General features: G+C 36.9%; 1 protein-coding gene across 1 annotated transcript; it reads left to right on the top strand.

Annotated features, from left to right (window-relative positions):
* Positions 1-934: 934 nt before the first annotated feature.
* TRPC1 (transient receptor potential cation channel subfamily C member 1) lies at positions 935-23,492 on the top strand. The gene is made up of 13 exons (XM_035544652.2): positions 935-1,169; positions 2,795-2,949; positions 4,258-4,359; positions 5,215-5,417; positions 8,915-9,046; positions 9,775-9,970; positions 10,343-10,679; positions 13,328-13,467; positions 15,544-15,687; positions 19,446-19,624; positions 19,776-19,977; positions 20,535-20,729; positions 21,598-23,492. Exons 1-13 carry the CDS (start codon positions 1,034-1,036, stop codon positions 21,823-21,825), a joined length of 2,349 nt encoding a protein of 782 aa, XP_035400545.1. The 5' UTR covers positions 935-1,033; the 3' UTR covers positions 21,826-23,492.
* Positions 23,493-24,037: the final 545 nt, after the last annotated feature.

The raw sequence follows: 24,037 nt of genomic DNA, 5'->3' as shown, positions 1-24,037 counted from the left end.
CGATAAATTAGCAATACTTGATAGGTACTTATTTTCTATTTGAGGTTATAAATAGGGCAAAGAACCTCAACTTCTGTATGACACTGATGCTGAAGCCAAACCAGACTCAGTCCTCATTCAAGATCAGCTAAATTCAGGTTTATTGAGGCTTTATTGCGCAAGAATGCGTTCACTTCTTGAGCTACGCAGCTCTAAAGTACTGTATTCGCCTGCTCTGGCAGTCAGCAAATTAGGGTGTAGGGTTTATATTTGATGTTGTGTAATGCATATCTGTATTGCTTTGTTCCCTTCAAGGAAAAAAAAAATCTCCTTATACATTTTTTCAAACTTAGATGAAATGGAAAGGGTATTTCAGGAGCAACCCCCTCCTTCTTTTCAATGTTATGGGGATGTGTTGAAGATGAGAGCAAACACAGTAGCTCCTTAAAGAGTACAACCATTAACCACCTTTTAAGTCGTTATAGCTAAGTTCAAGTAAATAAAGCTCTGACGCTGTAGTCAGCTAACTATCTTCTTCTGCGCCGCTAACTGACTACATCTCGAAGGAAAGAATTTGTATAATGTACCAAACTGCATAACCGGCAGCTATCACTTTCCACAGCAAGCCAAGTCTGGGCTTTATGTTCGTGTCGCCTCGCTTCGCGCGCGACGACGCGCTCCCGTCAGGGAGCCCCGCCAAGTCCTCCGGGAGGACCCTGCGCGGGGCTCACCCGGCCCCCGGCCGCCGTGGGCAGGACAGGTCGGGCTGCGGAGCCGCGGGGGGCAGCAGGAGGCGCCGGCGGCCGCCGTATCCGGCCGCGCTCCTCCCCGCCCGCAGCCCCTCAGAGCGCCCAAGCTGCCTTTGGAGCCTGCGCAGTGCGGCGGGGAGCGGCCGCCGTGCCCAGCCCTGCCCTGCCCTGCCCTGCCCTCCCCGCCTGGCAGCGCCGCCCGGGGCCGCCCGGCTCCCCCCGGCAGCGCCCCGCAGCGCCGGGGGTCCCGCAGCGCGGCGCCACCGCCCCGGCCGCGCTCTGATGGGCCTGGCGGGGCCGGCGCCATGGCCGCCCTGTACCAGAGCGCGGACCCGTCCGCCTCGGCCTCGCCGAACAAGCTGCTGGCGCTGAAGGACGTGCGGCAGGTGAAGGAGGAGACCACCCTGGACGAGAAGCTATTCCTCCTGGCCTGCGACAAAGGTACGGGCCGCGCCGTCGGGGAGCGGAGGCCGAGGCCTCTTGTTCCGAAGGCCCCAGCCAATCTCTGCGCTGCCGTCGCGGCCCCGGCGGTGTGGGGGGAAGCCCCGGGGGGGTGCCGGCCTCCCCTCAGCGCCCGGCCCCGCAGGCGGCCCAGCCCCGCGGCCTCTCGCCGCGCCGCGTACTTGGGGCGCTGGGCCGGTTCCGTGTTTGTGAGGGAGTTCTTGTCACCCCAGAGGAGTTGCTAAAGCCTTTGCTGTCTTCACCGTTAAGGTTGATTTAGGATGGGCAGCTTATCTACGTATCCCCAAGACGCACGAGACAAGGTTCCTATGAATCGCACCCACAGAGATGGATGTGAAGAGATTTTCCTTTCTAAAACACCAGGCTTAGTTATTTTTAGCGTACTTTTTTTTTTTTTTTTTTTTTTTTTTTTTTTTTACCTCGGGTAGAAATACAGTCTTAAACTAATCTTGATGTTTTAAAAACACTGGGCTCAAAGACAAGCTTTTGATCGTGTGGTGAATGGTTATGTGTGCTTCGGGACGTAAGCCCAGTTCTCGAAGGAGATGTTTCTGTGCAGACCTGCCTGCTGGCCCTGTGGCTAGGTAAGTTACAGCTGGGGGAGCTGGTGCAGAGATGGCAGCCGGTGGGCTTTAGAACCTGGTTCTGGCCTTCCCTGGGGCTGGATGCCTTGCCTGTAGACAGCCCGCAGCCCTGCTGGTGGCGTAGTCTGTCCTGAAGAGCACAGCAAGCCACAGCCTTCTCTCAAAGCATAAACAGAGATTCAGGGAGCCAAAAGGATGCACAACAAAAGCAACATTTAACTGTAGTCTGTGGGGCAGTTGTTTTGCAGCCTGTACTCCTACAGGCTGTATCTGAAGTTTCTGTAAGTATTCTGCAGTACGGTCTGTCTTTGTCATGGCCTTCTACGCTGCAGAATAATTCGTTACTCAAGACAAAAATGATTTAAAACTTCGGTGTTTGGCAGGAAGAAGCAATTAATACTGAATAGGATAGGATCTGTACTAGTATGTCTGCACTTAAGTCAAATAGGAAAGTGCAGCTTGTGTGCATGTTACAGTTAGTTTTACTTGCTCATCAAACCCGCTACCTTGAATTTTATGACATTGTACCACACTTGCTTTGATAATGTATCCATTAAAAATGGAATGAAATGGAGAAGACTAGTGAGGCTTCTTTGAAGGAAGATGCAGATGTGTTTGTAGCACTGTAGAGAGGGCTCCTCTGACGCTATGGCTCCTCTGCACTGAGAAACCTTCTCTGATGTAGTTGACATTTCCAGTCTTACAGGGTATGTCTGGGATGTTGCCCCAGTTTTGAGAAGTGTCCCTGCTTGTGTGTGTGTAAGACTGGAACTAAGGGGATGGATTAAAGTACGTCTTGGTGCTGTCCTGAAAGATCTGCCAATATTTCTTTAGATTCCTATCTGATGGGAGAATTCTTATCTATCTGGGCTTCTTAATTGCCTGATGTATCAATGTCTGTTGTCAGATGTTGTGGAATGTTGTCTTGTTTGATGGTAGCTGGTACTTACAATGTTCACATGCTTTTATTGCTTTATAATAAACAGAACACTAAGATATGCTCATACGTTGGTGGTGCAGGTGACTACTACATGGTTAAGAAACTCTTAGAGGAAAACAGCTCAGGTGAAATGAACATAAACTGTGTGGATGTGCTTGGAAGAAATGCTGTTACCATAACCATTGAAAATGAAAATTTGGATATTCTACAGCTTCTTCTGGATTATGGCTGCCAGGTATGCAACACATAGATTATTGCAATTTTTAAGTGTAGTCGATAATCTGTTTATTCTATTTTATATAACTCTTTTTTTGTTGACACATCAGAATTTTTAAGAAAATGCTATCTGTTTTTATAGGCACTTCAGTCCTTTTTTTCTAGTTAGCAATTGTGAAAATTGTTTTCTTCTCACTTATTTACTCTTCTAGAATTTTATTGACATGGCAAATATATACTAACATTTTCAATGATACTAACAATTCTAAATTTTATTCTAAATGCTATTCCTGTTTTAGATATAATGTATATGTTATATTCAAACAAAATAAATAGTGTACAGTCAGTGCATAACATTAAAATGTTTAGAATGTCAAGACTTCTTTGGCTCTGGAGTATAATAATTTTTAAAGTGGGAGCACAGTTAGATGAATGCAGATTCTCTTAGAGGATTTCAATTTAAGGCAGGCATTCATTTCTTTAGTGCTTTCCTGTAAAACCTGGTCTGTGCTGGATGGCAGAGGCAGTTTCGTACTAACGGTGCTTGCTTGGCTATGCTATACTGCTATAAGCATGCTCTGCTACTGCTGGGAGAGTTTTAGCTATGATAGTTTTAAGCACCTAAGACAGGGAAAGATATTTCTCTTTGTTAGGTTGTTTAATATTGGACAGGGAAAAAAAACAAGCAGCTTTCTTCTCCCTGGATCTCTGTTTTAGTGGCAGTAATAAAAGGTGTGTCTTTCTCTTTTATTTTTAAACGAAACATTTGAATTTTCCAAAGTGAATTAAAAAGAACGCTGTCAGCTGTAGGGGAAAATGAAAACCTATGTAGCTTAACTTCAGAGATGTTTCAGAAGTAGTTACGAGTCCAGGAAAAAATAACCTTGTATTCATAGTTTTACCACAGAACTAGGAAGGCAGGCCTGAAGTGTCTGATATATGAGTTGTGTTACAGACACTTGGTTTTAATGTTTTTAGTGGACACTTCCACAGCCTTCTTAGTAACCTGTCCCTTAGAACCTGATTTTCTTGAGTCTCCTATATCACTGTTGATGTAAAGTAATTTTTGCACCTGGTTCTTTTGCTGTTCATGCAATTAAACAAATTGTCAGTAGTACTACGCTGACTCCTGGAATGACAGCATAAATTTGTATCCTGATCCATGGTGATAGTGCAGAATATTTTATAGTACTTACTTTTAAGAAAATAAAATTAATAAATTTTAATTTAATAAATTTTAAATTATTATTTAGTTTGGCTTTAAATTGACTCTTCATTCTGTTTAAGGTGCTGCTGTTTTTACATACAGCTTGTTTTCTTTCCTTAGTCATCAGATGCACTTTTGGTGGCTATTGACTCAGAAGTGGTGGGAGCTGTTGACATTCTACTTAATCACCGGCCAAAAAGATCTTCCAGACCAACCATTGTAGTTGAGTGTTGTTATTCCTTGGATTTTGGTTGGGGAGTAGGGGGCTGTACATTCTGGGTAACTGTAGTATTTAAAGCAGTGTCCTTAAATGAAATTCTGCATGTCATAAAATCTTAGAATCTAGACATCAGAGATTATTTTTATGGAGTCTTTGGCATTAAAGTGTAGAATATGTTGTTTTGCTTTACCGCCTGTAAGAATCCAGTGATTTTATGCATGGCAAACGCTAATAAATGCCTCAGGAGAAAAAAGTAGAGTGGTTATAAAATCTTTTGTTGTCAAGAGTTTGCAAGTTAATTAGCAGTCTTGACCAGTATATTCATATATTGAGCTTCCTAGAGTTTTCAGGCAAATCTGTAAACATCAAATCTTCACCTTGAAATTAATCATGTGAAACTTAGAAACTTACCCTGGTGATGCTCAAGTATGAAACAAGGAGAGGCAGATGAAAGGAGGGAAGGCATAATGCATCGAATAACACTGTGTGTTACAGTCAGGATATTTTTCCTGCACTTAGATAGTAAATATGTTTTTTTTTTCATCAAAATAGAGCAAAATACACTTCTTAATATCATATACATGTATATTGGAGAAGGTAGGCACTGAATGTTAGGTTTTCTTTCTTAATAACCCAGAAACATCCTGTGTCTATTGTTCTTTTTCCAGTATTTATAGGAGAAGTGTTTGAGTGTTGTTACAATTTTTCCCTCATTTTCATGTTATGAAACTTTAAAAAAATATTTTGAAGGAGGAATTCATTGGGAGCACTGTTGAACAGTCAAAAATAACTTGCGTGTAAACACTGTAATACAGCTGTGTGTAATAAATTTAGATACTTCCTACATTTTATTCTAGAAACTAATGGAACGCATTCAAAACCCAGAGTACTCAACGACCATGGATGTGGCACCTGTCATTTTAGCTGCTCATCGTAATAACTATGAAATTCTCACCATGCTGTTAAAGCAAGATATATCACTACCCAAACCTCACGCTGTAGGCTGTGAATGCACGCTCTGTACTGCAAAAAACAAAAAAGATAGTCTGCGACATTCCAGGTAAGACTTATCAATTATAGACAATAATGAAGAAGGTATTGTCTTAATTTCCTTGTATTGCCTGGGTCTGATTCAGTGTGTTTCCTTTTTCTCTTAAGGTGAGCTTTACAAGTGGTTCCCTTCATTGTATTGTACTGTCTGTTGTCATAGATGGTAGTTTTCAGGGTGGATTGTGCTTGAATTGGCTGGTATAAGGTGGTGGCTTTCTTTCATTTTTGTCTTACATTCTTACTCATTGTACATACTAAGCTAAGAGCCTTTTTTTTTTTTTTAACTAGTTGTTTCATAAACGTTCTAGCTGTCAGTGGCTTGGGAGCTTAGGAACTGTGCAAATAAAATTTTTCTTAAGTTAGTTAACAGCGCCTTTTTTTTTTTTTTTTTGTGAGCCAGAACAAGGAGGTGTATAATGCTTTATCCTGGTTCTATAAGTTTATATGTAGCATGGATAGGTGAATGTAAGCTAAAGACAATCTTCTCCAGTATTCTTGAAAGTAGGAAGTTTGCTAGTAAAGGTGCAAATGGGGAAAGGGATTTACCAATCTTAACCATATATTTTATCTGGTTAACTTGATAATATATTTGAAGGCTGAATGCAATTTAATTTATAAGAGTTTGGGGGAGAAAAAAATGACCAACCTCAAAGGTTATGAGTGAACTGCACTCAAAATATACCATTAATTATTACATAATGACTTTGGTACATGTCTCAGTGACTAAAAAAAAGAAGGGAAATGAGAGGATGATTATGACTGCTATGCAGATACTACAAGCCACGTTCTGGTACCTGTGATAGCAACATCCAGCTGATACCATCCTTAACTTCGATATGAGAAAAGCTGTCAAGTGTTTCCCAAGCAAATAAACTTCGAGATGTTTGAGATATCCATCCTAGTTTCAAATACAAGTTAACAGATTTTTATTTCAGTCTTTGGGAGTTGCAAGTTCCGAGAGGGTAAAACAGATGCTTTTCCTGAATTTTCTGTAATCCACATAGCATTATGACCCCCTCTACAAATGACCTAGCAGTAAGTGTGGTAGCAAATCGAGAGGGATATTCCATAAAACACACAATAAGAAATTTAATGACTCTCTGCTCTTATGCTATTCAAACTTGAGTCAAGCAGAAGAATTATTTTTCTGGTCTCTTTGCTATTTTATTGATTTTTATTTTTTTATGTTTACAAGTTGCTTATGGTTGCTATTTAGCTGTATCCAGCAATCTGGAAAGAACCTGTTCTCGCTTAAGGAATTCCGGTCCTCTAAGAACTTTGGAACATCCTTTTTCTGTTTTCCTGTCTGGATAATGCTGATTTTTCAGCTGACAAGAAACATGAAAGAATGGAAAGGGGAATAATATTTCAAGAAACTGAATGTGGAGAATATTAGTGGGAATAGTAGAAAATGCAAGACTGTATGTATTTGTCTGTACCACACGTTCTTTATTCTGTAATTATTATTTCTTTGTGCCAGCCTTAGGAGAGGAAGAAAAAGTCTGCTTAATTTTTTCCTTAATATGGTTTGTGTTTTTCTTAAGCAACAAGTTTGGAAAGGCCAGTCAAAATGTATGTCGTCATACTTGGATGCTAATTATCTTGTCCTTGTTAAGGAGTTTGAAAAACTTACTGGGATATACCTAGTTGCTGAGTCAAAGCAGCCGAGTCTCCCAGCCCCTGAGAACTCCGGCTTTTCGTATGGCATCTGTGTTAGCTACAGTCTTAAAGGGGACATAGACCTTTGATAGGGAGATTTTCTACAAATGGAGAAGAGTATGCACTGTGCTTTGTCTACTTGGTGAGTGCTGAAACTTGATTTACTTTCAGTTTTAAGCAAATGATAATTTAACCCTACTGAAACAGAAAAGTAATGTCATGTCTTGGACTCTTTTGGTGTGGCATTATTTAGGAAGATGGCTGTGGGCGGTGGTTGACTCAGAGTTTTGAACAGCTTTAATTAGAATTGCAGACTGAATGGTGTCTTTTCAGTTACTAATCTTACTGGACCACCTTCGCAGCCAGAGGGAAATGGTGGTAAGAGATTCGGAGGATGAAGATTATGAAAAAGGTGTGACATAAACTGGAGCATTGAGTGGGAGAGAAACTCCTGGAGTTGTTCATGGACTGGAGATGGCAATGGCTTCTTAGGGGCTGGGCATCCAGCTGGTTCTAGAGACTCTTGGCCTGGGCTCCTGAGCACAGCTGAGGACTGAAATTAGTGGTCCGAGGGTCAGCACAGCCTCCCCCTTGGTCATTTGCAATATCCTTAATGAGGAGTCTGCATCAGAACTGCATGTGAGCCTTGTGCACCTTAAGAGACAAATGTGGGCCATACCTCTAGTGGACTTTTCTTATTTTCAGAGTTCTAGATGCTTGAAGTTCTACCCCAAAAAGAGACTTTTATGTTTGTTTCATGCCAAACTAGTTTTCTAAATTTTGGCTCTAACTGGTATTACCGATTTTAAATACTGCTCTCGTACCAGACTCAGGTATGTTGTGTGGTGTCGTCTAAGACTTTTAATATATTGCAGTTTAAAATGTGTTTTTATGAATGTACACTGAAAGTTGCTGGTAGCCAAAGTCCTGCAGAGGATTTTACAAAAAGGCTGGGTGCTTACTTTGGGTGTTTGAGTTAGATGATATATCTCTGAGCACAATATTATCAGGAGACATAACACTAATGCTTCAAAAATAATACCGTTGTGCAAAATAGAACTGGTAACCCATCTGAGTAAGTTTGTCTAAAATGTCCTGCTTCTGGGGTGGGGATAGGGTGTTCCCTAACTCACCTCCATCATGGTCCACAGTTTTGACCACATGATTATTATAAAGGAATGAGGAACCCCAAACATCTCTGCATTCATGCAAATCTGGTTTGCTTTCCATAGAATTCAGAAAGCTGCTGGCACAAATCTGTTTCAAGTGAGGAATATTTTGAATCAAGGATGCAAGTTTCCTTCTCTCGTGGATATGAAGAAAGTGTACAGACTTTTTGTTTTGGCCTTACTTCATGGTCTACCTGGGATAATTTTATCTATCTGAAGCAGCTGAGATATTAAGGCTCTTTTGCTATCTCTCCCCCACTGTTTTTAATTTAGTTTGTTCAAATAGGGAAGTGAAGCATTAGAGGTAATCTTCTCTCTTATTTCCCCTTGAAGAACCTTAAGAACTACTACGTAACACTTAAAATATCAATATTTTACCAATAGTATTACCTTAATTGACGGCTTTCTGCTGATGGTACTGGAAATAGCTGAAGTAGTGAGAAAAAGAAGAGGAAACTGGTTTGGCAGCTAATTTTTGATACTTAGAATGGTGAAGGTTCAAACTATTTGAAGGACGGTGTTTTTCACGACATGCTACATCTAATTAAGGTTTCTGTCTTTAGGAAGGCCCATTGTTTTGTCTTGAAGCTGTTTTATGCAAACTCTTGAAATAGGTTCTGCTCTGAACCTGTTAATCAAATGAAGCATCTTCATTTTGCTTTCTGTTCTTTTGTCACAGGTTTCGTCTTGACATTTACCGGTGTTTGGCCAGTCCTGCTTTAATAATGTTAACGGAGGAGGATCCAATTCTGCGAGCTTTTGAACTTAGTGCAGACTTGAAAGAATTAAGTCTTGTTGAGGTTGAATTCAGGTAGGAATTGGAAAACACCAACTTTAATACTTCTGTGAAATAATTTATGTAGAAATGTGTGTGTTAGAAAACGCTTATTTGTGTTTTTATTTTCTAATTGGAATGTTTAATCTGATAATTAGGTATAATTAAAAAGTTATATAAATTAAAATTTCTGTAAGGGGTAAAATCGTATCTTCCTACACAGCATATGAATTATACTTGATCATCTTGCTTAACAGTTATACTGTTACATTTTTGTGATACAGCTTGGCACTGAAATGTACTGTGTGCCAGATGAGACAAGTAAATCACGTGATTTATTTTCTCGTGTTCATTATATTAATGGTCAGTGAATAGACCTCAATTTTCAGATGACATGAATGAAGCAAATCCCAAAATAGCTTATCTTCCAAGTGGGAAGTCCAAATTATGAGTTAAAGGTGTCATATTTTGTGACTGCTACATTTTCTCATCTCCTGCAAATAATTCCAAGCCTTAACTGTTTATATGGAATTTAGGACAGAAATAAGAATTCTGTAAGTCTGTTTCACAACTTTTTTCTCCCTAGTGGAGTTGCAAACTACACTGAATTGTTATGTTATGTAGAAACCTACTCAGAGTTGTCTTGAGAATGCTTGACTTTTTCATTTGCACAATATACAATCCCAAACAAAATGGATAGTTAATAAGCTAATGGAAACTCTTGTTTTCAGTGTAGTAGTATCTACCGTTTCTGTGTCTTTCAGAAATGATTATGAGGAGCTAGCTCAACAGTGCAAAACCTTTGCTAAAGATTTGCTCGCACAAGCACGGAATTCACGGGAGCTAGAAGTTATTCTGAATCATACATCTAGTGATGAACATGTAGACAAGCGGGGATTGTTGGAAGAGAGGATGAACTTAAGTCGCTTAAAACTGGCAATCAAGTATAATCAAAAAGAGGTTTGTCTTTGCTGTAATTTGATGGGCTTTCCATATCAGACTTTTTAGTGATTCATTTAATTTGCTGATTAGAAACCAAAACGTGGTCTTAACCTGGAAACGATTAAAATTCTGGATGCATAATTCAGGCTTGGTTGCTGGCTTTAGAAAGAAACTGAAATAGTGAATGCTTATAATCATAATTGGTCCATAGCTCTTTTATTGTCCTTTGAGAGAATTATTTCAACTTAATATTTTTCCTATTTCCTGTACATTGGTGGTTTTTTATAGCTTGAAAATTAGTTTTAATAATGTAAATTAGTAATCAGTATTAAGCAACCTGATATCCTGAGATTGATTCTCATTGTTTTCTTTTTTTTTTTTTTTTTCCAGTTTGTTGCTCAGTCTAACTGCCAGCAGTTTCTTAACACTGTGTGGTTTGGACAGATGGCAGGCTATCGACGCAAGCATACGTGCAAAAAAATTTTGACTGTTTTGATGGTTGGCATTTTCTGGCCAGTTCTGTCCCTGTGTTACTTATTAGCCCCTAAATCTCGAGTAGGTCGAATAATTCACACTCCTTTTATGAAGTTTATTATTCATGGAGCTTCATATTTCACATTTCTTTTATTACTTAATTTGTACTCCCTCGTCTATAATGAGAATAAGAAGAATACAATGGGGCCAGCCCTTGAGAGAATAGACTATCTTCTGATAATATGGCTAATTGGTAGGTATGATGTGAGTTGTATGACAATTGCTGGTATTGACTAAACAATAACTATTTGTACTACCTCTCAAAAATCATCACGTTACTCATTCCTGCAAAGAGCAAGCTTCTGTTGAGCATAGTGTTACAGGGGGGAAAAATGTGTTTTGAGGAGAGAATGTGATATGTTACCACAATTTCTAGTTATCACAGAAAGCGAAGTGTCAGATACAGAATGCTGTAGGATCTAACAGGGGAGGAAGGTGAATTTTTCACCCGTTCAGAAGAACGGGTAGCATTTGGAGTGATGCAAGTGAGATTCAGTTGTGCAGTAACGAATGTAAAAGCTGTTTAACTTCCTAGATTTGGAATGTTTTTAAGTTCTGATCTATAACAATAACAATGATGATAATAGCACAGAGGAAAGCAAGTGTGTGTTCCTCAACTAATTTTCTTTGGTGCTAAGTTGAGGAATTAATTTAGTTCCGACATTACCTTAAGTTTTTCAAGATTTTTTTTTCATGAACAGGTAGTATTGTTTAGTATGTAGATGGTTTAATCACTGTGAGTCAAACATTTTGTGCTTCTTATCAGTAAACGATATAGCAAGTTTTTAATTTATTCCAGGGATCCTTTCCAGTATTGTAACTTTACAATTCTGTTTGTTATTATCACCAGTTATCATAACTGTACCTGAAATGATGCGTGTTAATTCTGGTTTATGCAGTAGAGGGAGCAGAGGTATAATTTTTATGTATTAGGATCCTCCTGAACTTTTGTTTTGGTTGAAAAATCATTAAATCTTTTAACATGTTTTTTGGCTTGTTTTTTTGTTTGTTTTGTTTTTAAATTAAAATTTGATAAATAAAATCCTGGAAACTTACACTTTAATATGATGTAAGTAGATATATATCATTTGGTTGACTGGAATTTTAAAAAGCAGTGATAGAGTTGAGAACACGATTTTTTTCTAAACTATTTTTCTAAATAGTTGTGGGTTGTTTTCTTTGTTAATGATGATTACTGTAATTGTATAGCTATATTAAAACTGTTGAGTAGTTCATGCAGATTTTTGAAATCCCCAGTACCCCCACACAAACATGTGGGTCTTAAAAGAAACTAGAAGGCTTCAAGTATAGAGCACAAGCAAGCATTACAGACTCCTCTGTTTCGAGAATCAGTGTGATTTAGACATTCTGTTGATCCATCAAATCTAATGTAGATGGAAGGTGCATCATTAGGTGGTCTTGGAAATCTTCATGAAAGACTATAGAGGCCTTGTTTTCTTTATGTAATATTTTAACGTGGACTTCAGGTAGGATTAAAATACTTCTAAATAATCAATGTCAAAATGATCACAGCAGAATTTCTAATGCTTAGAGGTAGCAGCAAGTTTTGTGTTTTACTAGATTAACATTCAAAAGCACAAATACAGTAAGTTTCCTTTCCAAATAGTTGAACCCAAATCATAAAAGTTTATTCCCTGGCAAAATAAAGCAACAGAACTCAAATTACTGTCTACATAAATATAAGATCTACTTTTCTGACTCCTTTTACCGATTCTTTAACAAATTTAGTGTGAGATACATGCTGAACCAGGAAGAAGGGAGATTTACGCAAGTCTTTCAAGTAACTGTGCACAGCAGAGTTTTTGTATAATACCTTTCAACGTTGATGTAAATGTGACTGAACAAATACTCATACATAAGTCTTTTTTTGTTTTTGTTTTTGTTTTTTTTTAATTTACTTGATCTTGCTGGGCCAAAGCTTTAGAGTCTAAGTTGCAAAGTCATAAAAGCTGAACTAATTCTAACAGTTTTTAACTACTGGTAATATATATGCTGCTTTTCTTCTTGGTCTAAATATAGAGGCATGCATCTGAAGTACTCACAAAACCATAAATAAATGATTATTCATAAAAATCAAAGGTGCCATTATATTTCACCTAACAGTCCTCTAAAGTGTTATGAAAACATCATCCTGTAACAGACCTTCAGTTAGTAAAATTCTCAGCAATCATATCTTTCTGTACAGCCAGACATGGTTAGCAGTGGTAAAATTCAGTTTGCTATCAAGATCCTGAACATTTGTGTGTCTGTCACCCTAACTTAAACTTTTCATTTTTTGCAATCTCAAGCTGTGGTTTATTTTCTCTGCTTGTTATATAATATCAGTAAGGGCAGGAAATGTTTCTACTGACAGTTTGGATCTTCTTTGTAACAGTTACTGAGCTGATTGTTCTTAAAGAACATTTTATAATACATACACACAAAACCATGTGATGCTTTAGGTAGTAATGTAATGGAATATAATGCTTTTGGAAACAGCTGAATACTTTTCCTGTAGAAAAAAAAAAAAGTATTCTGGACTTCTGCTTTTACTGAAATTGACCCTTTACTGCAGGCTTTTTCTCATGTTCATTTCCTCTCATGCCATTTTTATCAGAGAACGTATTTCCTAGTTTGGAAAGTAGGCTTAAAAATACTAAATATTTTATTGTCTTTTGAGTAGTGCTTGTAAACTTAATGTGATTTTTTGATTTCTTTCTATTTGCTAACATTTCATTTACCATCAAAGCCAGTCAAAAGTGCTTTACTTGTAATAGAAAAACTATTCAGTGAAATAGTTTGACTTCTAAGCCTTTTTTTATCCCTCTCTTCCCCCTGCAGGAATGGTGTGGTCAGATGTTAAAAGACTCTGGTATGACGGTTTAGAAGACTTTTTAGAAGAGTCCCGTAATCAGCTTAGTTTTGTCATGAATTCCCTGTATTTGGCAACTTTTGCTCTGAAAGTAGTTGCCCATAACAAGGTGAGCACCCATCTTCATAGATCTGAAGATCTTGTGGGCAAATATAGAAGCTTGCTTCTTTCAACAGAAAATTGAGCTCACATTTGAGATAGAGACAATACTAAAAAGGATTAAAAGTTGATTTTGATACTTATATGTTTGACTCTGATAGGAATTGTATGCATTTGATGAGCTAACAATGGTTTGTTTCTGTAAGATCTCTGGTCTTGGGTCTGGCTGCATTTCCAACTTGAAAGAGAAGTTGATTAGGGAGTTAGAAAATGTCAGACATGTAGACGAATTGAAAAGGGAGTTAGAAAATGCATCAAGACAGCTCCAAGTAGTCAGGGACCCCAAACAGGGTTAGAGTCCCCTTCCTTTGAACTGACTAGTCCTGCAAATGTCTCGATTCTCATTTGGGGAAATCTCCCCATGTAGCTCCTCCAGTATGGCGTTTGAGTTAGCGTGATTCCTTAGGTCAGTACTGTGCAGAAAAGCTAGTGGTAACCTCTGCATTTAGATTGCCCAGCATTTTTTTCTTACAGAAAGGTTTGGCTGGTTGGTTCTGGTGACATATGCTCAAACATTATAGGTGGTTGGTTGTGTTATTTTTGTGGTTGTTTGATTGTTTGTTTTGTTTTTTTTGTAGTAGGGACAAAAGCCCCAAGGCTATAGAAGAGCCTGTCTTTTCTCTGTGAAAAACCATCTGGTTTGATTGAAGATGCAAATTTTGAATATGATTATTTCCATTCTGCTGCATGTGTTGTTAGCTGCACAGCATATGGCAAGCTGCCAGACCAATTGAATATGAATATTTTAGCAAAATCCAAGCCAGTGCAGTAGCACCATTATTTTGTATTGCAAACTGTGAGTTGACAGGTGTTCTGGCAGTTGGGAAGAAGTGGACTAGTTTTTCCCTTGCAACCTGATTTTTGGCTCATTTCCTCTGTCCTTATATAAGTGATTCAGGGGCTGGTAATCATTTGGAAAAGAAAGCTTTGTTTCTTTGTTCCTTTTTTAAAAAAAAAAAAAAAAAAGAATGCCGTGTTGGGCTGTCTTCTGAACCATTTGCTTTGGAATCGACGCATGTATGTAGGAGTAAAGCAGTTCCTTTGCTGAAATTAGAGCCCTTTGTTGCTAATTTAAGTTGTAACCTTTTTGAAGATGCAGGACTTCTGTCTGATGTAAGAAGCACATGATGACTTTTTTGCAAAATTTATTGTGTATAAATTATTTAGCAAACCAAATAAAAATGCCTGTTTCACGTCTTAGCACCATATTATAGACACTGATGCTGTAAGAAATGAAGAGGCTGTGGAGCAGAAGGATTTATACACATGCAATTGCAATGCATAAAAATATCTTTATCTTTGTTTCTTGTCTTTGTGCAGCATACGTTCAGGCAAGTCATTTAAAGCAGCCTTCTGTTCCTTAGCTTTAAGTGTCCATTTTAAGACAGTAGAAGCTGATAATATAAATGCTGAATGTTTCCGGTCAAGCTAAAAGTTAGGGATCTGTGGGTATTCCATAATTAGTTGAGTAGTACCTAGTAGATATACTTCACAGGTGTATTTATACCAACAGTTTATTTATGTCTTCCATTTTCTGTAGTCTTTCATAAAATCCCTTCAGGGAACCCCATGTCCTAAGTCTTTCTAAATCTTTCTAAAACTGGTTAAGACATAAGATAGTGTGATTTTTTTTTTTCCCAGGAGGATTTTAATATTGTTTTTTAACTGGGGACTACTGCGCTAGTCACCACACATGTTTATAATAGCACACAAGTCCCTGTTTCCACCAACCATGCAAAACAGAGTGGAAAGGGAAGCAGAACAGAGGAATAAGTATTTGCTTAGCATTACACAAGTGAGAAGCTGAATTTAAATTCCCCGTCTTCTAGCTCCCTCTGGGATGGCTTTTTAAATGCCTTTGTCTAAAAAGAATGAGATATCTGAAAGTGGTGCTCCATCTGTGAATCATATATGTTCATTTCTTTTGTGCTGTTACCTGTTTTGGAGGTGAAAACAGAGTGGTGCATGGGTGCATTTCTGTATTTATAATGTAAATGACATGAGTTTTGTTCTTTTTACATTGCAGTTTCATGATTATGCTGAAAGAAAGGATTGGGATGCATTCCATCCTACATTAGTGGCAGAAGGTCTTTTTGCTTTTGCTAATGTTCTAAGTTACCTACGTCTGTTCTTCATGTACACAACCAGCTCTATTCTGGGACCACTCCAGGTGAATATCATTACTGCTTGAGAAAATATTAAGTGTGATCTTAATCTTTTCTATTTTTTTTAATTTCCCCTTTAAAATACACTGGTTTGGATGGGAAAAGGTAAGAGAAGGGAAGACAGTGAAGTTCACTTTATAATTATTTTTTAATAATAATTGTACATATACTGTCTTTTTGTTCTCATTTTTTGTTAGCTTAACATATTGCGTAAGTGTTTGAAGTTTGAAAACTGCAAGGTTAGGCTTTTCCTGTAAAGTTCTATGCAAATGGTAGCCCTAACATCTTATCAGTAAAAGAAAGATAAATGAGATGTGTAGCACTAAGGAATAATCAAAAGCCTTTCTGTTTTTTGATGATCTCACTGAAGTTGAGTGTAAATGAGCACATTACTTTGGTTTAAAAAAACAACAAAAAAACAAGACTATTGAAATAATTATCATCTACTTCTAGCTAGCTAAAAGAAAGAAAAACAGGTTTCTTACTTCTTTCTTTGAATTTGCTTGAGCTTTCCCATGCATAATAATCACATTTCACATACATAATACATTTAATTCAGTGATCTGGAGGGGTTGGGAGCACTCACAGTCACCTGTGATGGTCGAACACTACAGACCACAGCAGTTTGTAAGTTAAATGAGGGGTGTTTTTTTCTTTGCTTGAAGTTTGGTTTTAACACTTTTTTTGTGGAAAGCATTTGCTTTTCTTGTCCTGACTTGAGAACAGACATAGAATTTTCAACTGAGTTTATGCTATGCAGTATTTTTGTTGTTGTTGTTATTTGTTTCTTCTTTTAAGCACAGATACAATCATGTTAGTAGGTTCTTGGTTCTATTCATTGTGATTAAAATACAGATAAAATGAATGGACTCGAGGGACGAATTTGGCACTTCACAGAATGTCTAGCATGTTGCAGGTAGGAAAGAGGACCTGGGCCATTACTAAGTCACCACACTTAGGATTCAGTTACCTTATTTGCTCCTTTTTAGATTAAAAGGAGGAATGCAACTTTCTTCAAAAAAATTCTGAGAACAGAAGTCAATTCTTTGTACACTGATACATATCATCTATGGCAACGTTTTTTTTCTGGTCTGCTGTTTTTCTGTTTAGCTTGAGTCCTCAGTGCTGACTGCTTTTGATATTTTGCCAGGCTAAAGCCCTCACAAATTGAAGCACCTGTATTGCTAAAGACCTAACTTACTGAAAAAAAACTTTGTGTAGATATACTTCCAGTTTCTTTGGCCAAATCAAGATTCCTGGGAGATTTCTGATAACAAATCAGATCACTTCTTTCTTCTATTGATGTGGTTTTGTTTTTCTGATAGTGAATGGATTTAGTTAATAAAGCTGATTGTCAACATCATTGTTGTGTTTGTAAGTGTTGAGTGAAAAGTTGCTTGGAATAAATAGTCATTTAGTGATTATACTGATGGAATTTGTCCGAAATCAACGCTTTATCTTCTCTCCTAATGAACAGAACTAATTTTAAGAGCTTATGGCAAGTGAGGATGATCTGAAGGGATTCTGCAAGAAACATTATCATTACTATAAAGCCAGGATAAATGTTTGAGAGTAGCATTTTTTTAAAACTCTTGCTTTGCATCAAGAGCTGCACCAGTGGAGGCTCTGTAGTAAATAATTTTGGCTCACATCACTAGGTCTTGTATCAAGGCTTCAGGATCTGGCTGAAAACCTCCACTTAAAGGTTCAATTCCTTTGTTTTTAATGATTTGGAGTACTTAATCTTGCTATGCAAATAATTATCTTTTAGAATATTTTACTTAAATAATCATTTGAAAAGAAAAAATAATTGCTTCTTCAATTGCTGTTCATAAAATCATCATTAAATGGGCTTTAAAAAGAATGTTCATAGTTCGTGTAACCAATTTAATAATGCTGAAAGACGTTTTCTTTTCATTTTCCTCGTCCTTTTCTCTAGCTATGTCGCTGTTAATTATTTTTATATTTTTTATTTATATTTTTGAATGGAAATGTACTTTCATACTTTTAAAAAAGAATTAAGTCTTGATCTTGCAGTAAGCATTAGGCTGTTGTACAAATTGATTGAACATTGAAGTCTCTCCACATTTTCAAGAGGTTCACTGTTTAATGTGCACATTTATTTATGTACTAGATCTTTCACAGGTTTTTTATTAGGAGCCTATGTTATGAAATTTTCCAAGTAAATAAAAACAGTCAACAGTCACTCCATTCAGTGGCACACTGAAGGTTATGTTATTCCTGTTGGCCAGGACAGCTTGTGCAACAACTCTTACAGTATTTTCTGAAAGTAGGTCACAAAGTTCAAACGGTGGTAATCAAATACTGCATGGTAACCCCACGGTGGGGGGGAAAGGCAGCTACTGTGTTCTCTTAGCTGCTAGAGTTATTTTTAAGCATTCAGTTACTTTACTTACTGACTAATAAAACTTGAGCTAATACAAATTTATAACTTCGCTCTGTGGTGGTTTTCTGTTGTTTGGTTTTTGTTTAAATTTTGGGTAGCTTGCACTTCTTGTACGTTCTCACTTCAGCTTTCAGCTGCTTTGCCTCTTTTGTATTGGACCGTGAGTCAATTAAAAGTATTTTTTTCTGTTTATTGAAAGCATAAATATGATAAAATAGTATGATGGGGATTGATTCATCCTCTGACCAAATAATTACTTATATATTATAATTACTGCATAGCTGTGTCTTGTTGCATGTAATCTTTAAGTCTCTGTGGCAAACTGCAGAGAATCGTAGAGAATGTGCTGTGCTACAGGGGTACTCGGTAAGTCTTCTGTGGCACGGGAGGGAGCAGGAGCTGGCAATTCAGTTCTTAGTAAACTTGTACTTAAAAAACCCAACCACTGATACTGTTCTGGACTGTGATTTGGTACAGATTGTGATTCGTATTGTATTAGGATATGCAGGATTTTAGTAGTTTATATATAGGAATAGATTTATCCAACCCCATTTTGTTTATTTGCATTCTTTATAATAGTGAATCGGTCCCTGAAGAAGCTTGTAGGAAGAATAATTTAAATGCTCTCAACAGTTTATTCTGTCTGTATAAAAAAAGTTGTTTTTTTTTTTTTTTTTAAAGTCAAGGTCTTTCTTAGGAAAGGTCTTTTCATAGGAAAAATTCCAAAGTTAACTTTTTTTACGAACTTCTTTATAGGATATTTTGAAATGGAAGCTAATGGTTTGAATTTAGTGTCCAATCTTGTGTACTTCACAGCAATTGTTTTTTATGTGCTTATATACCTACACATTGTGTGTATTTAAAATCTTACACAAAGCATACAGTGAAGTAATTCTGTGTTCTGCAGATGGTCTTTGGTATATTATTTTTGAGTAGTGGTCAATTACAATTCCAAATGGTTTGATGGAAACAAAAGTTCAGTTCTTCATTGTTTTCTTAACTTCAGTGACTTCCTTGTGGCTTTTTACTTTACTTTATGTTACGATAGTTGTGTTCAAATCCATCTCATTTATTGCTTTTATCTTTTGATTTATGAGCACTTGATTATCAGCATTATGAATACAGCATAAAATGTATGTATTATTGAAAGGTAAGAACATATCACATAAATTTTCTTGTGAATGAAATTGTCACTGAAAAATGGCACAAAGATAACTCCCAGTTTTGTGATCTCTAACTCAAAAATATAAGATGCTAGAATATAAATAGATTTTTTTTTTTATTGATTAGAGTGTGAAAGAAAGAACACAAATAATTACACATTTTACTAAAACAGGGAATAAATCTATTCTACAGATTTCAATGGGACAGATGCTGCAAGATTTTGGAAAATTTCTGGGCATGTTTCTTCTTGTCCTGTTCTCATTCACGATTGGATTGACACAGCTTTATGATAAAGGATTTACTGTAAATGAAGAAGAACGGGACTGTGCAGGGATTTTCTGTGAGAAACAGAGCAATGACACATTCCATTCGTGAGTTGACATGTCTGAAATATATCTGTATTCTGGGCCTTAATTCCTACTAATTAAACAAAACTGGAATTTTTCACTGAACTTGAATTTTACATCAACTGAACTGACATGATTTTTGCCTTACCCAACCATTTTTTGTTTATTTTTGCAGGTTTATTGGCACCTGTTTTGCTCTGTTCTGGTATATCTTCTCGCTGGCACATGTAGCGATCTTTGTCACGCGCTTTAGCTATGGTGAAGAATTACAGTCGTTTGTGGGGGCTGTTATTGTTGGTACCTACAACGTGGTGGTTGTGATAGTATTAACTAAACTCCTTGTGGCAATGCTTCATAAAAGTTTTCAGCTGATAGCAGTAAGTGGTTTCTGATTAATTATCAATAATTGCTAGCCACATCTTGGATTTTATACAAATCTCTCGCTACAGTGTGCAGACTAATCTGCAAACTTCCATGAATGAGCTGTAAACTCACAAGTGACATCTTTCCTTCAAAAATGAAGTTTTTATTTGCTTTGATCCAAATAAAGTAGAGAATCTGCATGTTCACATAGAATAATCAACGCTTTGGCGCTCTCGGAATTGAAGACTTTCAATTGCTCAGATTCAGATTCATTGCTGTTCAAGTCAAGATTCTATTCTTCTTTAGGTGTGGTACTTCTAATTTTGGTCATTTAATGTGGAGTTTAATAGCTGAATTTTCTACTTAATCCAGAGTATATGGTGAATTTAATAGATATATTTCATATTTTGATTATTTATTATTAATGTAGCAGGGTATATATTAAAATGCTATATAATAAAAATTAAATAGTGGTCAGTTATTAATATAATTGATAATAAAACTTATTTAATAGATTTTAATATTATTTTTTTTTTGCTTCTGATCTCTGTTAATGTTTCTGATGCTTTAGAATCATGAAGATAAGGAATGGAAATTTGCTCGTGCCAAGCTTTGGCTTAGCTACTTCGATGACAAATGCACACTACCTCCACCTTTCAATGTTATTCCATCTCCCAAGACTATCTGTTATCTCTTCAACAGTCTCAGTAAATGGATCTGTTCTCACACATCAAGTGGCAAAGTGAAACGTCAGAATAGCCTTAAGGTAAGAAATGATCGGGAGAATTGTAGGCTCTGAAGCTGGAAAGATGCTGCTTATTAAAATGAATCAGCAGATTGCTGTATGAAGCTGCCTGTCACATGGTGAGTGCTACTGAGATCATAAGAAATTACAGGATAATGTGCGTTGCATCCAAAATATAAACAAATACATTTTAGCTGTTTCTACTTAAGTAAGATTCTGTTAACTTACAGTTTGGGGATTTTCAACCCCCATCCTTTTTCCAACCCCCACAATTGCCCCAGCAGTAGTCTAGAAATGTGCTTTGATTGAAAACTTAGAGTAACCACAAGGAAGTATGTGCTAGTCTCAAAAATGGTGAGGTATGCTTGCAGGACGGTGAGGTATGCTTGCAAAATGGTGAGTATGCTTGCAGGAAAGTAATTTGCTTGTAACTTACTAAAGAAGTGTCAAAATAAATTAGATAGGAACACCATATCTTCTCATTTTGGGGGGAGGGAGGGGATTCTTTTTCTTATATAAATATTTTTACTGTACCCTGTAATTTTGTATCTTCTTGCTGTTAAAAAAAGTAGAAAATAAATAAATAAATAAACTAAATTCAAAGACTTGACAGAATGTCAACAGAGAAGCACTAGGGATTATGGAACTCACAGTTGCTCATAGGACAATTACCAAGCCAGGTAGGTTAAAAATTTTGTTTTGCTGGAACAGCAGTTTATCATTTAATTTAAATTTTGCTAAGAGTTTACATGCATTGTACATTTGTGCACATCAGGGTGTGTATATAGAAACACTTCCTTATTTTGTTCTATTCTTTCTCTGTTTGTATATAGGCTTTAGGGCTCAAAAATTACTTCTGCTTAAGTAAATGTGTAATATTTGTTTAAAGGAATGGAGAAATCTGAAGCAGAAGAGAGATGAGAATTATCAAAAGGTGATGTGCTGCTTAGTCCACCGTTACTTGACATCCATGAGACAGAAGATGCAAAGCACAGATCAGGCAACTGTGGAAAACCTAAATGAACTGCGGCAAGACTTATCAAAATTCCGAAATGAGATGAGAGACCTACTTGGCTTTCGAACTTCTAAATATGCGATGTTTTATCCAAGAAATTAAGGCCTAACAAATGAGAAGTGTCCATCTTCAGATACCTTTAGGTGAAAGTGTTGATCTAATTCTGTTGCAAGACTAAATATAAAAGGAGATTATTGCACAACAATACCTTTGAAAATGTTTGCATGAGTTTCAGCTAGATGAGGAAGTGGTGGAAATAAATGCAAAAATAGTTATAGTAATTTTCTTACGCTCTTAATCGTAGTGTGTATATACAATGTATATAGGATTTTTTTTAAATGTTCCTCAGACCGTGGCTGTCAGGTGTAAGAGCTTCATAATTAGCACAATATGTTTATTTCTTCTATTTTTGCTGTTCCTTTTTGATACTTGTTTTTTCAAGTTGTGCGAGAAGGCTTTTTAAAACAAAAATCCAGACTATGTTTATTTTTAATAGAAAAGTTGGATTATAGAATAATAGAAAATTTCCAATACAGTTGGAAATAATGTTTGACTGTAGGTTACAGTGCATGTGAAGACTGTGTGGCTCTGAAAGAGGCAGTTCTAGTGCCAAGTTTTGTAAACTATTCTGACTGTGTACTGACATTTCTAGAACACAGAAAATGAAATCAAGACTCTTCCCTTTCATGGGAACGTTGAAATTTTGGGCTCAAAACAGACCAAATGTTTCTAGGACATTTATGGTTTTACGTAAGACAATCAATTCCTGCTTGGATTTTTCAGCAGTGCCTCATAAGTATGTTTTACTATGTATATTAAAATCAGCAACAGGATTTTAAAAATAACCAATGAAACTTTAATGTCTACATAGGGTTTTAAAGTCTGATTATTTGAGTTATTAAATACAGTGATTTAATAAAAATGAGGTAGAGCGTGAGTGCTATTGTTTGCAATGCTGAACAGTTCCTCTCTGAAACACTACACTTCTTTCTGTGAGAACATGCATTGTATGGGATAGATGTAGCATGGAAGGGTCTGCCTTAGAGAGATTTTACCCTATTTTAAACTTGTTTTTCCTTCTTTTAACCGCAGTTGTTGCGAAGTTGAAACTTACTTTGTGTGTCTGTCAGGAGTATTCTCTTTTGTGAACACGTGCTTTGACTTAGCTTACAATGGACTGTAAGGACTTTGTGGATTTTCTGTGCTAGAGGGTCCTATATGATTTCTATGCTTATTAAAATTCAAGTTGACAAATTGTAATTGAGAAATGTGAGAAGCCTGTATTTTTGATTCTGAAATAAGTATATTTATGACAGTTAAAGGATTGATTGAGAATTTTACTGTTATGATGGTGCTCTTCTAAATGGTCTTACGTCCAGAAGGCGCAGGTAGCCATAATGGTCTTTGACTACAGTTGATTTTCGGAGGCTGATAGAGGGTGAAGGCTTACATAAATGTTTACTTTTCTTGAAGGAATTCTTATAAAACTTTTTCTCGTAAAGGTATTATATTTTCTGTACTATGAAATTATCCGTATCTGAACTAGGGTTTAATATTATGCTTCAAGTCTTACGGTATAGAGGCATTCTGAACGATCTCTTTTCATGTGAATGAGAAGCTAATCTCTTGTCTTCAAAGCAGAGAGGATCACTGAATTTTGTATTTGGATGGGGATCTCATGTTTGAATAATACACCAACATAAAAACTGCTGTATGTTATGTATATCTGAGAGAGAAAGCCAACAAATAAAAGCTCTTTGAAAAATGTATTAATATTGGTCATATTTGAAACATGCTATTTTAGGTAACGTATTGAAAGTAATTGCTTTGTCATGTTAAGATAGGAATTCTAAGGAATATAGCTGCTATTAATGTTATTTTTTTTTTCCTTTTAGAACTGTCCTTCTAACTTTTAAGTTCATTTACCTGGTTTCCTGCTGTGACATGAAGCAACATCTGAGGTAGTTCTGAACAAGCTAGATTGGATCCTAGATGCAGTGTTAGCTGCTTGGCACTCAGTTCATGACGATTAGTTCTTCTTAGAAGCTGGGTATGTTTATCGATACACTGCGTTGTGCTAATGCAGCTATTTCTAACCACTTCTGTAATGTGAAGCAGTCACTCAAACCTCACAGAATTCAAGGCACCTCTTTGAGGTTTGGATTGAACCTGTGGGTTCCAGATTTTTTACTTGCCCCTGAAACGCGTACATATAGATAGATATCTTAAGTTGTTGTTTTTTCTTGTTTTTTTTTCTTGCAGTACATTAGGTGTATGTACACTTTTCATCTGTGCCTTGTTTGAAAGCTGTTGC

Source organism: Cygnus atratus, chromosome 9 (assembly GCF_013377495.2).
Source record: "Cygnus atratus isolate AKBS03 ecotype Queensland, Australia chromosome 9, CAtr_DNAZoo_HiC_assembly, whole genome shotgun sequence".
NCBI lineage: Eukaryota > Metazoa > Chordata > Aves > Anseriformes > Anatidae > Cygnus > Cygnus atratus.
This window is presented reverse-complemented; position numbering and strand designations above follow the sequence as displayed.